The 17,494-nt window shown below is 47.8% G+C and overlaps 1 protein-coding gene across 6 annotated transcripts in view; it reads right to left on the bottom strand.

Moving 5' to 3' along the window:
* Positions 1-17,494, bottom strand: part of USP34 (ubiquitin specific peptidase 34) — a 341,601-nt gene that overhangs the window by 237,960 nt on the left and 86,147 nt on the right. For 5 of the 6 annotated variants that reach the window (XM_085890368.1, XM_085890370.1, XM_085890369.1 and 2 more), the window contains exons 8-10: positions 13,190-13,382; positions 12,188-12,249; positions 11,750-11,831 (exon numbers count right to left, since the gene is read on the bottom strand). In XM_085890368.1, the coding sequence (XP_085746494.1) occupies positions 11,750-11,831; positions 12,188-12,249; positions 13,190-13,382 (337 nt within the window). Of the gene's footprint in view, positions 1-11,749; positions 11,832-12,187; positions 12,250-13,189; positions 13,383-17,494 lie in introns of those variants that run through there. The other variant, XM_085890373.1, reaches the window with a different exon arrangement.

Here is a 17,494-nt window from a genome sequence, read left to right as displayed (position 1 = left end):
TATATATATATATATATATATATATATATATATATATATATATATATATATATATATATTGTTGCGGATTCGCGCCCGCCGGCGTGCTGACGGCCACGTAACTCGAATCGCGGCACGTCGCCCACCGGACGGACAATCCAGTCGTGACCCTCTCGGACTAACGCCGGGAACCAGTCACGGGTGGACCTTTCGGTCTCACCGCGATCGAGCCAATCAGCCCCCGCGTGGGATAGGGTTGCTCGCCAAATTCGACCTACCTAAGTACCCACGCGGAGGGTAGACCGGGCGATCGCACCTCGCCGCAGGTCGACTTCGGACACGGGCCACTTAAGCGACCCGTTCCGTACTATCAGAATAACCGAGCGGTGTTATCGTCGACCTCGACGGTTCGATTAATTATCGGGCGTATTCAGCCCACTACCAACCCTTTACGTGAAGCAAGATGAGGATTCAATGAAGGAAATGACGAAGCGAAGCGGGAAAAAGTTCAACACAAAGCACATTTATTCGCGGCACACGGGAAGCACACATATACAATTCCACCAAATGCACACAGAAAAGAAAAACACAATGCAATTTACACAAAAAGCAAATGTAAAAGCGAAGACACAATGCAGAGCTAATACCGATTACACGAGCACACGGCAACACTTATACAATTTTACTTCACAGACGGCGCCGACAACACATACCCAAAACCAAAGAAAAGAATACCCTCAAGGATGAGGCGGGCCTGAGGCCGAGACCGGGTCGGGCCTACCCGTCTGGTGATGAGACGCGGAGCGGCGATGGTGCCTCAACTCCGCGGGCCTCGCGGGCAGTGTCTGGTAGGGGGTGGGAAAGGGGCCCCCTTGGTCGCACTATCTCAGCGCGGGGGGAAACAGGAGGGGGTTGCTGATGCTCGGGGTATAGAGGATTCTTATTGTCCCGCGACGAGCGTCTCCACCTCGGCCAGGTCGCGCTGTCGGCCTCCCTGGGGTGCAGCTCCCTGCACGACGCGAGCACCCCCTCGTCTGCCCTCGCCGCCTCTCCACAGCTCCGTCCCCTCCGTTCCGACTCCAACGCACACGACGACCAGCTCCTTCTTGCCAACTCCACCGCCCGCGAAGTCTTGACTCTCTGTTCCCTCTCGACTCTCCTACTCTCTGGACTGACGAACACAGTCGCTTATATCAGCCCGTGGCTTCGCCTTTGACCCCCTCCCTTCGACCTTTCACCTCGCTCCCCATTGGCCCGAGAAAAAGTGGGCGTGAATGCTTTTTGATCCATAAATTTGCATATATCGATCGCCCTCCAACGCCCTGGGGGCGGGGCCAATTCGCCCCTCGCTCACCGATTGGACGGCAAAAAGTGGGCGTGTGTCGTTTTTGATCCGTTTTTGAAGCACAAAATCCGTGATTTTGTACACGCTGTTCGGCGCGCGCCCTGCACGAGTCCAACACCGGTACCCACAGGCGGCGCAAGAACGGTGGCGATGCGACGGTTGCGAGGTGTGACGTGAAGGTCGTGGCGGTTGTGGTGAAGCGGTGGTTGGTGGTTGATGTTGTGACTGGTGGTAACAATGGCGGTTGGTCCAAATTAAAGATAGTAAAAGAAAAACGGCTATCCTGAAGAGTCGCAGCACGCATAAATGACATGTATTCCCACTAGACAACGGGTTTGGGCCTAACTACACATGTACTTACCGAGATATCTCACCTAAGGGACCTGAATGGTGGTTTGCGAATTTGGTAACCACAACACTACCCCCTCCCCTTTTTACAGACTCGTCCCGAGTCGTCAAATTTTCGTGTGCCATCATGTGTAGTTTTCCCCGAGTACATTTTACCTACGGATCCCTGAGTGCGACATTCATGGTATTCGTGTCCCCAAAATAAATAACCTAAGGGCTGCGTAACTACCTAAACAAACTCACTCACACGGACGACTTAAATAAAATTGCCGGCGCTAGACAGACATGCCGGGGGCGCACTCATATTTACAGTACATCTTAACCTTCACTTACAAATTTTACACTAAACCATGGCCCAGGATCATTGAACTCTGCAAAAGAAAAGCAGTTAGCAGGGAGCCAGGCTGCCCGCATGCAGTCTCTGGCTCAAAACAATGCAGGTGACAGGGAACGTGGCTGGCTGCTCACACGCAGTCCAAGGCCTTCCCTTTTGAACTGAACGCAGTGAACCACAACGGTGCATGGGCTGCACAAATGCAGTCTCCGTGCCAGCTCAAGTGGCACACGCAATGAGCACAACGAATGGATGCATGAACACAAACACGGTGCACGGGCCGCCACTGCAGGCCCGTGTTGTAGCTGCCAACAGGGCAGTTCTTGCAGCTTGCAAACTGTTGCCTTGCGGATCCTGGCGCACATGGCAATGAACAGGGGGGGGGGGGGCAAAGCAAAAATTGAACGGGGCTGGTGAACCTGGGCAGTGGGCATGGCATGGCAAAGGCAGCAGGCAAACACAGCCCGCAGAAGAAGGCCGCTGCAGGCAAACACAGCCGGCAGATGAACTGGCCTGCACAGGCCTTGAAGAAAAACAGCCAGCAGATGAACTGGCCGGCACAGGCCTTGCAGAAAAACAGCCAGCCGGCAGACGATCCAGCCGGCACAGGCCTTGCAGCTAAGCAGCTGCAGATGAAGCTGGCCAGCCTTTGCCGTTCAGTGGAGGTTGGTGGAGGGAGTGCGGTGGTGCTGGCCACTTGGAAGGCGGGCTCGGACCTACCTACCTGTCTCCCTCCCAACCTATCGCCTTTGCCTGTCACTGTACATACCCACTCCCTTAATTTGTGAAAAACCAATTTAGCCCCAACTTATTTTTTTATTTTTTTTTTATTTTTACTTCCCCACAATAAATCGTCCCCTAACCCCCTTTATCGTCTTTGTTCGGCTAACCTATCCTGTCACCGAGCCTACTCCCAACCCCTACGTTCCCTTCCCGGAGGGGAATAAGGGAGAGCTAACGTCCTGTGTCGAGGCCCAACGAAGCCTCAGAATGGCCTCCCCAGAGTTCGGCGATCTTAACACCAAGTGGGTCCAGCGGCCCACAACGACAGCGAGGGGATGGATGGTGCGGAGGGGTACATCTCCTAATCTACCCTAACCATTTAACTGTTAAACGACCCCGGGGCTTTCAACAAGCGCCTCTCGCTTAAACTATTGGTTCTAACAACCCAGATTCCCGTCGCCTGTGTTGGTGTCCTTACAATTTCGGGCCTCGCCCCCCAATTTTCTCTCCGTGCCCTCACACGGTCTCCTGGCTGGGACACGTGGCTCCCTTTGGCAGGCACGACCCTCTGCCGAATCTCCCGCTATGGCACCCCCGGGCACTACACTGCCTCCGAGCCTACCAGCTCCCTCACACCGGGGAGTGCCCCCCATGGCACCTCCCCTGAAACGCACACATGGCAGGCCGGCCTCCCAGGCCCCTTTCCGAGGGTCACCCGTGCCCACAACACTGCCCACGCGGCTAATGGCGCCCCGGGCCCCCGCACCAAGCAGGCGCACCCGTGCCCACTACTCTATCCCGGTCCCCCATGGGCCCATGGCCTACCGCGGCCGACTAGCCTGGTGCCCGGGGTACCCACTCAGCGATACTCACCTTTCGCAGCCACGCTTCCAAGCCCGTCAACAGGGCTCCTGCACCCCTCCAAATGGGTCTCGAGCCTACTTTCCCACCAACAGCAAAACGACCTCCATTTTTCAATTTGACTAACCCAGCTAACTCACTTTACTCTGACCCCGGGGTCCCTTGGGCGGGAGTCACTCCTCCCCCCAATCACTCATCGCACCATGCATTCCCCATTCGCTCCATCCACACAGACCCGCTGGCCTCACTCACTCATCATGTACTCACCTCACAACTCTTCACACACACACCACTGAACTCTGCCATCCTTCTAACTACATCCCCTAACTAACTCGTGCTCCCACGTCGTCCCTTAAACTACAGCACGTTCCTTTTAACACTACGTAGCTAAACTACGTCCCCACTACACATCCACAAGTCTGTCACGGTCTCCAAATAATCCATTTTATTTCCCAACCTAAATCTCGCTACAATCCCTCTACCTAATCCATTCCACGGACTCCATGAGGACTTACCCCTGCCCCATGAAGTCGGTCTAACTAAGCTAACCCTTCCCCCTAACTAGTTTCCATCCTGTGCCCAGGTAAGGGGGTCTTCCACCCCTCGCCCAGGAATCCTGTGCACCCGAAAGTGAGGCTTACTGTTTTTTTTGTTTTTTTTTCATGCGCAGCACCTGCGCGGCAACTCAGAGCTCGCGCACTTTACACCTGCCCGTGACGTCATGCAGCTGCACGTGTACCTCGTCCCTCCTTGGACGGCACCATCCGGCAGAGACACCCCTCCTGCCGGATTCCAACCCCACGTGCAGCCATGGCGTCACCGTGCGCATAAAAAAAACACAAGCCCCACGTCTCGAGGGGTTCCCCACGCGAACACATGTGCTTTGCCCGTTGGAGCTTAACACACACGATCGCGTGGAGAACCCGTCCGGTCCAAATCCATTTACCTGCCTAAACTTTGTCCGTCCGCGGGATCGGCAAATCCACCGCTGGCGTTTCCGGACCGGGACTTCACTATCGCAAGCGTGCACGTGGGGGCCTCGTGCGTTGCACAGCACGGACCTCGTGCTCACTGCTGGGTGAACCCGGCACGGTCCCCGAAACAACTACAGCCACTACTCGGCTTTCTCTCCTCTGTCGCCGTCTCCGTCTCCATTCCACACACGCATACCTGCGTGTTACGACGCACACAGTCCACTCCATCACATTCACACGGGGAGACGCGGCTGCGTGCTCCCGCATGCCAACCGACATCTCCCTCACATACCGCTCTCTCACACACACGGTCTCCCTTGCACAAACCATACCACTCACACGTGCCTCACTACTCACACAAACCATACTACTCACACACGCGGGGGCACTCAACTGCTGTGCCTCATCCACACTCCGTGCCTCACTCACACACGCGGGGGCACTCACCCGCGGTACCTCACTCATACACACGGCGACACTCAAACACGCGGTCTCTTCCACACACCGTGCCCCACTCATACACGCGGGGGCACTCAACCGCGGTGCCTCATCCACACACGGTGCCTCACCCACACACGCGGGGGCACTAACCCGCGGTGCCTCACTCACACTGGCCGTTTCATCCACACACGCGGGGGCACTAACCCGCGGTGCCTCATCCACACACGGCGTGCTGGGAAGCACGCACTCCGGCACAATCGCCACCACACCACTCACACACGGGGTCGCTTCCACACACGGGGACGCACTCACACCTTGCCCCACACACACAGGGACAACCACACTGGGGATTCGTGTCCCCACAAGGGTCTCCGGGGCCTCTATACCCCCCAAGCTCTCCGTGCACCCGTCCACAGCACTCCTCCCCTCAACCTCGCAAAGCAGGACCGAACTCACCTGGTCGTGACTCGCCTCAAGGGGGCATACTCCCTCCCCTCGTTCCTGGAGGCGGCCATCCAGGTGCTCGCACTGGGTCCCTACACGCTCCGCGAGCTCAACCTCACTATCCTCCACTACCTCCGTGTGTGTGCGCGCGTCACTTACCCCGTCTTCATCGTGTTGTCTCTCCACTATTTTTTCTGTCTCCCGTGTCTCTATACATTTATAAGTTTCTGTCGTCGTCACCTCGTGTCTCGTCTCACACGTTTTGGTCTCCCCATTTAATTTTTCCCTTTTGGTCACCGTCGATTCTTCTGTCACGACCCTCGCCCAACACGCCCCCCGAATTATTTTTTTTACCCGCCTCCACCGCGGGCCTGTCAGCCGCTGCACCCCCTTCCAGCTCGTTTGCTCCCACACGTGGAGTCGCCATTCCCAGCTCCCTGGTCACGGCCTTCATGCCCGCCTGCAGGCATCGGCCCATGTTCTGCGTCTCACCCCGGAGCTTTTTCGTTTCTTCCCTCATTTGCTTGCCCATGCTTTTCATTTCGTTTATAAATTCATTTGCGTTTGCATCCATCTTTTCGTTCATTTGTTGTGTATTTGCATCCATCTTTTCGTTCATTTGTTGTGTATTTGCATCCATTCTCGCTGTCATTGCCGCCAGCATGGCGCATAGCTGGGCCATGTCGGGTGCGCTTGGGTGAGCCGTTTCGGCAGGGATCGGGGAAGGGTTTTGGTGGAGGGGGGAAGGGGAGGTGTCATACACCGCGGCCGCTGCCGCACCTATTTCGGGCTCTGGGTTCAGTTGGACGAGTTCAAGTTCCTGCACGGGCATTCCATCCTGGGCCATGGATCCTACGCATTCTACATCCATTTCTTATACCCCCGGCTCCCGCTCGCCTTGAGACGCCATCTTGCTTCTCGTGAAGGGTTAATTTCGCTCGCTCGTAATTTGGAGGGAATCGGGGGTCGCTTCTCTCACCCCTGGACCGATTCCCGTGAATTTAATTGGAGACAGGACAGCCCGTTTTCCCGTTCTCCGATACCAGTGCCGCGAGGAGGGCGATGGATTTGTATCGCACGACCTGACACCAGTGTTGCGGATTCGCGCCCGCCGGCGTGCTGACGGCCACGTAACTCGAATCGCGGCACGTCGCCCACCGGACGGACAATCCAGTCGTGACCCTCTCGGACTAACGCCGGGAACCAGTCACGGGTGGACCTTTCGGTCTCACCGCGATCGAGCCAATCAGCCCCCGCGTGGGATGGGGTTGCTCGCCAAATTCGACCTACCTAAGTACCCACGCGGAGGGTAGACCGGGCGATCGCACCTCGCCGCAGGTCGATTTCGGACACGGGCCACTTAAGCGACCCGTTCCGTACTATCAGAATAACCGAGCGGTGTTATCGTCGACCTCGACGGTTCGATTAATTATCGGGCGTATTCAGCCCACTACCAACCCTTTACGTGAAGCAAGATGAGGATTCAATGAAGGAAATGACGAAGCGAAGCGGGAAACAGTTCAACACAAAGCACATTTATTCGCGGCACACGGGAAGCACACATATACAATTCCACCAAATGCACACAGAAAAGAAAAACACAATGCAATTTACACAAAAAGCAAATGTAAAAGCGAAGACACAATGCAGAGCTAATACCGATTACACGAGCACACGGCAACACTTATACAATTTTACTTCACAGACGGCGCCGACAACACATACCCAAAACCAAAGAAAAGAATATCCTCAAGGATGAGGCGGGCCTGAGGCCGAGACCGGGTCGGGCCTACCCGTCTGGTGATGAGACGCAGAGCGGCGATGGTGCCTCAACTCCGCGGGCCTCGCGGGCAGTGTCTGGTAGGGGGTGGGAAAGGGGCCCCCTTGGTCGCACTATCTCAGCGCGGGGGGAAACAGGAGGGGGTTGCTGATGCTCGGGGTATAGAGGATTCTTATTGTCCCGCGACGAGCGTCTCCACCTCGGCCAGGTCGCGCTGTCGGCCTCCCTGGGGTGCAGCTCCCTGCACGACGCGAGCACCCCCTCGTCTGCCCTCGCCGCCTCTCCACAGCTCCGTCCCCTCCGTTCCGACTCCAACGCACACGACGACCAGCTCCTTCTTGCCAACTCCACCGCCCGCGAAGTCTTGACTCTCTGTTCCCTCTCGACTCTCCTACTCTCTGGACTGACGAACACGGTCGCTTATATCAGCCCCGTGGCTTCGCCTTTGACCCCCTCCCTTCGACCTTTCACCTCGCTCCCCATTGGCCCGAGAAAAAGTGGGCGTGAATGCTTTTTGATCCATAAATTTGCATATATCGATCGCCCTCCAACGCCCTGGGGGCGGGGCCAATTCGCCCCTCGCTCACCGATTGGACGGCAAAAAGTGGGCGTGTGTCGTTTTTGATCCGTTTTTGAAGCACAAAATCCGTGATTTTGTACACGCTGTTCGGCGCGCGCCCTGCACGAGTCCAACACCGGTACCCACAGGCGGCGCAAGAACGGTGGCGATGCGACGGTTGCGAGGTGTGACGTGAAGGTCGTGGCGGTTGTGGTGAAACGGTGGTTGGTGGTTGATGTTGTGACTGGTGGTAACAATGGCGGTTGGTCCAAATTAAAGATAGTAAAAGAAAAACGGCTATCCTGAAGAGTCGCAGCACGCATAAATGACATGTATTCCCACTAGACAACGGGTTTGGGCCTAACTACACATGTACTTACCGAGATATCTCACCTAAGGGACCTGAATGGTGGTTTGCGAATTTGGTAACCACAACAATATATATATATATATATATATATATATATATATATATATATATCATATATATATATATATATATATGATATACATATATATATATATATATATATATATATATATATATATATATATATATATATATATATATATATATATATATATATATATATATATATATATATATATATATATATATATATATATATATATATATATATATATATATATATATATATATATATATGATATACATATATATATATATATATATGATATATATATGATATATATATATATATATATATATATATGATATACATATATATATATGATATACATATATATATATGATATACACTATATATATATATATGATATACATATACATATATATATATATATATGATATACATATATATATATATATATATATATATATATATATATATATATATATATATACATATATATGATATATATATATATATATATATATATATATATATATATATATGATATACATATATATATATATATATATATATATGATATACATATATATACATATATATATATATATATATATATACATATATATATATATACATATATATATATATATATATATATACATACATATATATATATATATATATATATACATACATATATATATATATATACATACATATATATATATATATACATACATATATATATATATATATATATATATACATATATATATATATATATATATATATATATATACATATATATATATATATATATATATATATATATATATATATATATATGATATACATATATATATATATATATGATATAGAGGGTGTCCCAAAAGTCACCAAGGGATTTAGAAGGTAAATACCATTTCTGTTTTTTAAGAACTTATGATTATTTTTGATACCAAAAGAACATTTACAAAATGGAGATAAATTTGCTTTATTTATTAAAAAATGATGCAGCTTAGATGTCCTCCATTTTCGGCTTCGCAGAGACAGGCGCTCTTTCGAGAGAATTTTCCATAACAGCGAATAATAACTCTGGCTACAGCCCTCAAATTTCTGCACAGATGTCCTTGAGCTGCTGAATTGTATGGGGATTATTGATGTATACACGCTCCTTTAGGTAACCCCAAAGAAAATAATCGGGAGGCGTCAAATCAGGAGAACATGATGGCCAAGAAATTTCTGAATTTCATGAAATTATTCGGTGTCCAAAAATTTACTTAGAAGCTCCACCGTGGCTCGTGCCGTGTGGGCAGTGGCTCCCATCTTGTTGAAACCACATCTCAGGTTTATCCTTCACTGCAGGATGCACAAAATTCTCGAGCATGGCTCGATACCGCTCACTAGTGACAGTCATTGCACTGCCATCCTCATTTTCAAAAAAATAAGGGCCGATAATCCTTTTTGACGTTACACCACACCAGACAGTGCATTTGAGAGGATGCAACTAACGTTGATGAATAGCCTTAGCATTCACTAATACCCAGAACCTACTGTTCTGCTTTTTCACAAAACTGTTCAAATGGAAATGAGCTTCATTGCTCAGAATCAGTTTATGAAGAAATTCGTTTTCTTCAATAACCAACCTCTGAATTTGGACTTAGTAATTTCAGCATTGTCAATGATCAGTCGGTTTCACCTTTTGCACCAATTGCACTTTATATGGGTACAGGTGCAAATCGTTTCTTAATATGTGATACAGTGACATCCGAGACATCCCCAACTGGTCAGAACGTCTGTGGATCGATGTTCCTGGTTTTTCTTGAACACTGTCCAGTACATGTTCACGATGAATCTGCGAACGGACTGAACGTGGTCTTCCAGATCGTGGCAAGTCACTTACTGACCCATATTGCTGAAAACGTTGAATCAACCTCACCTGAATCATGAAATCTGAAGGGGGTTTTCTGGCATTGAAGTGTCAGCAGTGTGCTCTTTGGGTGAGAATAATTGATCGATGAAATTTAAAATAAAATTCCACGATTTTGGTTCTTTGTTCAGTTGTGAATTTTTCCATGGGTAATTTCCAAATGTTAATCTAAATTCTGAAAAGAAAAGAAAAACAAATTCTTAAAAAACAGAAATGTTGTTTAATTTCTAAATCCCAAGGTGACTTTTGGGACACCCTATGTATGTATGTGTGTATATATATATATATATATATATATATATATATATATATATATATATATATATATATATATATATATATATATATATATATATATACACACACATACCTATACATATACATACATACATGCATGCATACAAACACACTAGCGGGGTACGTTTACACGTTGTAAACAACAATGAACTGTGCTTCCCCATTGTCTCCAGTCACTCACCTGCATTTGTTTTTTCCATTTATTTATTTTCATTCACAGACGCTTTCCGACAGTTCTGTGATTTTTCCGGGTGTATCGGCTTTGATGTCCGTCAGCACGCAAAATTTCAGCCTTCTACGTTACTCGAAAGGTACTGAACATTAATGACAGTGAGTCAGTGAGTCAGTGAGTGATTACAATGAGCTTTATATATTAGACATATATGTGCAAAGGTGAAGCAGAAGAGCACAGATTGAGTTCCATAATGGCCATATTGCCACATGACTTATCAACAAGTGTCGTCCGCCACACAAACGCATCGGCTCTGCCCTACAGTTAGGAGGTGGAGTTGTGGTTGGGTGTGATTAATCAATCAAAAAAAGGCTCTATCGAGATGGCCTTGAACGTCATGCACATGCACTAAACACCACTTCACCTCCAATATCGGATGGCTTCTACAGGGTTACTCGGGTCTTTAAAGACCGAGTTTTAAATGGTCACAAGTGAAGGAATGTGAAGCCACCAACCAGGCTTCGCGCTCATTTGGTCTGATCGGGATGGCATACCACAAAACCGTTTACTTTATTACCAAGACCAAGTCGGTTAAAGGAGGGCATTAGTTGGAAATTGAAGATCCCACGGTGTCTTTTGCAAAGAGTTTGTGAGTTATCTCTGGAACCCTGAAAATTTTATTTATTATTTTTACAAAGTCCTGCCCCAATGAGTCCCAGCTGAACATTCGGCTTGCACAGCCATTTATGAAAGATTTCATCCAAAATCTTTCCCCGACTGAGCCCACAAGGAAGTGAGAATAATCGGGCCTATTAAAGTATACCAGTAATAGTGGTCATATTGCAAATGTACTAGTTATATAAACAAGACATTATATTATACTCTGGGGTTGCAGGAATATAGAAAACAAACATTTTCCTGCCCCTCACATGGAAAACCAAACACGACAATAGAAGGAATTGGAATCGATATGACAGTACAATATCATTAATTTACAAACAAATTTATGATTCCCTATATTTTTGGATAGTTTCCACAAATAAAGGCTCAAATTTTCAAAATGATAAATATTTAATAAAAGCCCATGATGTTGATCGTCAATGGTACAGCATCATGCATCAAAGTACAAAATCATCAACATGGAAATAAAATAAATAAAAAGCTTACCTCGATGTGTAGATTTGGTCCAAATATATGTTCTACAATATTGTGGTTAATTAACCAGTCTGCTAGCTCCTTCGCTATGGTCCTAGAGGAGACAGAGACAGAGACAGAGACAGAGACAGAGACAGAGACAGAGACAGAGAGAGAGAGAGACAGAGAGAGACAGAGACAGAGAGAGAGAGAGACAGAGAGAGACAGAGAGAGACAGAGAGAGACAGAGAGACAGAGAGACAGAGAGACAGAGAGACAGAGAGACAGAGAGACAGAGAGACAGAGAGACAGAGAGACAGAGAGAGAGAGAGAGAGAGAGAGAGAGAGAGAGAGAGAGAGAGAGAGAGAGAGAGAGAGAGACAGACGGACGATAACCATTTAGTGCCGACTGTTCAAAGCATAACAGGATTCTGCGTAATCGGGTGAGGTACACTGCAATTGATCACTTACGTTTCGGCATCAGAGACAAGAGATTCGTTATTGCAAACTTCGTTAAATGAATGCAACTGATTCTGAAAACGGTAAAAGGAAAGAAAAATATTCAATCAAAAGAATCTTGAATACACCAAATGGAAAGGAAGTATTTCATCAGGGATGCAATGAGGTTTCGTGAAAAACGAGGAAAATAATTTCAAGCACAAGGTACAAGAATGCCATTCCTGAAGGGGTTAATGTATATTATCATGTTTTCTTAAATCAATATTCTCATATAATTGGCCAAGCTGCGGATTCATAAAATTCATCCTAAAGCCAGACCAGTGAAAATACCGATGAAAGCAACACCCCTGCAAAAAATAAATTTGTTCATACTCACTTTTGTTAGGAAGAAACGATTTGATCATAAAATCTCCAAATCAAAGTTTTATATATAAGGGTGGAATTACCAACCTGGAAGTGCATCATTTGTTTTCTGGATCCGTTGGAACTCTTTGTGCTTTGATTCACCCACACTATGTCTTCGAGTGAAATGCATCCCCATAGTTTGTTTCTTTAGAACAAACTTCACAAAATGCAAAACCAGGTTTAAGATCACAGCGCCAAGTGGTTTACTGTCTATTTATCAAATAATTACACTGCCATGAATTCTTAATGCCAAAGTCAAATTAAATAATTTCTCTGTTTACTTATCCTAATTCCACAGTCCTCCCCTGCCTTGATGATCCATGGGTAGACCCTGTGATTAACAGGCATCTAGCCTTCCTCCGAACAACCTTGAGCATATGCGTACAAAAAAAAAAACACACGCACGCACCTCAAAGATTGAGGAACATTCATTCATGGTTGAATAAATCAATTTTCATTGCACAACATAAAACTCATTTCACACTCAATTCACTCAATGGATGAGCAACACAGGATCGCCAACAGAAACAAAATACCAACAATAGCAATAATCACCGGCTGACATGATTTTACAGGGACATATATTCCAGCCATTCCAGGAAATAGTACCGTGATCTGGTTGAGACCCGCAAGACGCATGGTGAGAGTAGAAGACGTGAAATATTTGTAGGCGAGGTCGAGACTCTCTCTATCGAAGCCAATCGTGGAGTCGAGGGGTTCCTTCCCTGCACTCCACATCAAGTCGGCCATGTTCCGTGCCGCGCTGTGTCGCAAATCCTGATCAGAAAGGCGGCACAGGTACCTGCAAAGGCAAATAAAAGTTAGAATCTCAAGAAAAAGGACAAGTTTTCATCTGACACCATTGGTAACAATTTAATGAAATTATATCAGTCTTTGGGCTGGAAAGAAATCTTGACTTGAAACATAAATTCACTTAATTTACCCATAAGCACAACATATCCTGTATTCCAGTATCCTAACTGCAAATGAACCCATTTAAAATCAACACACCTGCCATCATTGCAAATGTAACAAATAGTTTCTAAAATCCATTTACGACAAATACTTTCCTTTAATAAAGGACCGCAGACCATCGAGTGCAACAGTATCGCATAAGCTCATCAATAAGTGACTTTTCAATTGTCTCGGGAACACAAATGATGCTCCTTCCACACATGCTCTGTGCATGCACTTTCAGCGACTCACTTCCGCTAATCGGGGCACTTTTAGCCTGCCGTCGCTAAGGTGAAATCCGTCAGTCAAAATGTCCTTTTAACACAATTTTCAGCATTCAAACAAAAGTCAAACTGAGGTCAATTTCAAAATGATTAACCATAATTGCTTTCCTGGATTCAAATCAGAAAATACAAGAAATATCCTGTTTTATTTCCAGGACATGCCAGGGGCTGAAGGGGAAGCTGATTTGGAGCAGCCAATAGATCCTCAGAGGGTTGGAGGTTACAAAATTTGCCACATTCTTTTTATCATCATACTTGGTAACTTTCCTTTCTGGAATTAATATCAGTCTATTGTACTTTTCTTTTTTTCTGGGAGGGGTAGGGGGTATTATATGTATTTTATACTGGAGCAAACATAGTGGATAACTTAAGGGCTTGTGAAAGGTTATTTTTTTTTTAATGCCTCCACTGATGAAGTCACTGGTGGCACGATGTTTTGGGGTTGTACGTACGTCTGGTCATGCTAATTACCTCCACCACCGAAGGTGAAGGAGGTTATGTTTTCACCCCTTTCTGTCTGTTTGTTTGTGTACAGGATATCTCAAAAAGTTGTGGATGGATCCGGATGAAATTTGGTGGACAGGTTCGGCGTGTGACAAGGACGAACTGATTAGATTTTGGTGAAGATCCGGATAGGGATCCGACTACTCGAATTTTTAAAAGCGATTCTTCACCATTGAGAGATAGGGCCAAAAACGATATATAGCACGATATCTCAAAAAGTTGTGGACGGATCCGGACGAAACGGTGGACAAGTTGGGTATGTGGCCACAACGAATTAATTCGATTTTGGTGAAGATCTGAATCCGGATCTGGATATGAGAATTATTTAATTTTAAAAGTGATTCCTCACCATTGAGAGATTGGGCCAAAAAGGATAACGTACTGTGTAGCATGATGTTTCAAAAATGTATTGAGCCCGATATGTTCTCGTGGATCAGGCATTACGTGGTGGAGGTAATGCACTCTACCGAGTGCAATTATAGTTTCATCTGTTTTCTCTGCAGCCACTTATCTGATTGGTGAAAATTGTGTCATAGGTGCGACTACTCGTGTAGAATGTTGTAACGATTGAGGAAAAAAACTTTACAGGAATGATCACTGATCCATAAGGATCAAAAAGTTCTCCACCTATGACACCATAGGTCACATGGTTTGGCAGCTCTGATTTTTTGAAGAATAAACCTTTGAAAACCTTATCCAGAAGGCTTGGCAGGTCGAGGGGAAACTTCACCTACATGTTCACCAAACCTTGGGGATACCAGAGTGTTCACAAATCATGAATAGGTCACATGGTCAGGCAGGCAGCTGATAAGCACAATGATGATGTTGCTGCATCACTTCCACTTCCAGGTTTGTTCAATCATCACTACATGGGAGATGCTTTGCCATGGCCTCCTGTTGAGGACATAGCGTGCAGAGTGGCTGTGCCTGAGACGCATCTCGCTTGATGAGCCATTCCAAGCCACGTGGTCAGAGTATCTCTGGGTTTATCACCAAAGCTGTGACCAATCTGTTGAACGTAGCCTGACCGCGGCATCGCTGTGTCGAGGCCAGTCCAACCGAGGCCCAAGAGGAAGAGCGGCTGGAGTGAGCTCGCCGTCGAGACGAATTAAGCCTTCTGGATGCTGGAGCGGGAAGCATTCTGTCTCGTGTTGATGTGCGGGGGCGCATGGTCCCGGGTTCTGGTCCGGTAGTTCCTGCTGCTCTGCGTCTGCAGGTCCATTCCTGCGGCACATTTGCAAGGCCTAAGTGCACGGACCACAGCAGTGCTCACTCTGTGCTACCTGGGCATCTGCAGGTGAAGCTCGCCGTTTGTGGACACGGTGCAGGTGATCTCGTCGCTGATGCCAACACTATGTGTGCCCTGGCTAAATGAGCTTTGAGCCCTGGGGACTCTGAGCTTGGACACCTTTTGTTGTAATTTAAAATGTCTTTCTGCTTTCTGGCTAATTTGCATTTTCATTCCATACATTTATTTTAATGCACAATATACATATTCAAGCAATTTTAGATGATTATTATTCTTTCTATATATTGTGACGGATTCGCGCCCGCCGGCGTGCGAACGGCCACGTAACTCGAATCGCGGCACGTCGCCCACCGGACGGACTAACGCCGGGAACCAGTCACGGGTGGACCTTTCGGTCTCACCGCGATCGAGCCAATCGGCCCCCGTGTGGGATAGGGTTGCTCGCCAAATTCGACCTACCTAAGTAGCCACACGGAGGGTAGACCGGGCGATCGCACCTCGCCGCAGGTCGACTTCGGACACGGGCCACTTAAGCGACCCGTTCCGTACTATCGGGATAACCGAGCGGTGTTATCGTCGGCCTCGACGGTTCGATTAATTATCGGGCGTATTCAGCCCACTACCAACCCTTTACGTGAAGCAAGATGAGGATTCAATGAGAGAAATGACGAAGCGAAGCGGGAAACAGTTCAACATAAAGCACATTTATTCGCGATGAACGGAAATCACACATATACAATTCCACCAAAAGCACATAGAAGGAAAAGAAACACAATGCAATTTTACACAAAAAGCAAATGTAAAAGCGAAGACACAATGCAGAGCTATCCGACTACCGAGCACACGGCAACACTTATACAATTCTACTTCACAGACGGCGCCGACAACACATATTCCCAAAGCAAAAGAAAAAGAACACCCTCAAGGATGAGGCGGGCCTGAGGCCGAGACCGGGTCGGGTCGGGCCTACCCGTCTGGTGATGAGACGCGGAGCGGCGATGGTGCCCCAACTCCGCGGGCCTCGCGGACAGTGTCTGGTAGGGGGTGGGAAGGGGGCCCCCTTGGTCGCACTATCTCAGCGCGGGGGGAAACAGGAGGGGGTTGCTGATGCTCGGGGAAAGGAGGATTTTTACTCTGTCTCGGGTCCCGCGACGAGCGTCTCCACCTCGACCAGGTCGCGCCGTCGGCCTCCCTGGTGTGCAGCTCCCGGCACCGACGCGAGCACCCCCTCGTCTGCCCTCGCCGCCGCCGCCTCTCCACAGCTCCGTCCTCTTCGCTCCGACTCCAACTCCGAACTCTTCCTCCTGCGAACTCCTTCCAACGCACACACAACCCCAACGCACACGACGACGACGACTTCTTAACTGACTTGACTGACGAACGCGGTCGCTTATATAAGCCCCGTGGCTTCGCCTTTGACCCCCTGCCTTCGACCTTTCACCTCGCTCCCCATTGGCCCGAGAAAAAGTGGGCGTGAATGCATTTTGATCCATGAATTTGCATATAGCGACCGCCCTCCAACGCCCTGGAGGCGGGGCCAAATCGCCCCTCGCTCACCGATTGGACGGAACAAAAGTGGGCGTGTGTCGTTTTTGATCCGTTTTTGGAGCGGAAAGTCCGTGGTTTTGTACACGCTGTTCGGCGCGCGCCCTGCACGAGTCCAATACCGGTACCCACAAGCGGCGCAAGAACGGTGGCGATGCGACGGTTGCGAGGGTTGACGGTCAAGGTCGTGGCTGTTGTGGTGAAGCGGCGCCGCGGTGGGTGGTTGATGTTGTGATGACTGTTGAGACGCGGTTGGCGGTGGTAATCATGGCGGTTGGTCCAAAATAAAGATAGTAAAAGAAAAACGGCTATCCTGAAGAGTCGCAGCACGCATGAATAACATTTATTCCCTCTAGACAACGGGTTTGGGCCTAACTA

This window comes from Eptatretus burgeri, chromosome 7 (assembly GCF_056783735.1).
Source record: "Eptatretus burgeri isolate ZD-2024b chromosome 7, Ebu_testis_v1, whole genome shotgun sequence".
Lineage (NCBI taxonomy): Eukaryota > Metazoa > Chordata > Myxini > Myxiniformes > Myxinidae > Eptatretus > Eptatretus burgeri.
This window is presented reverse-complemented; position numbering and strand designations above follow the sequence as displayed.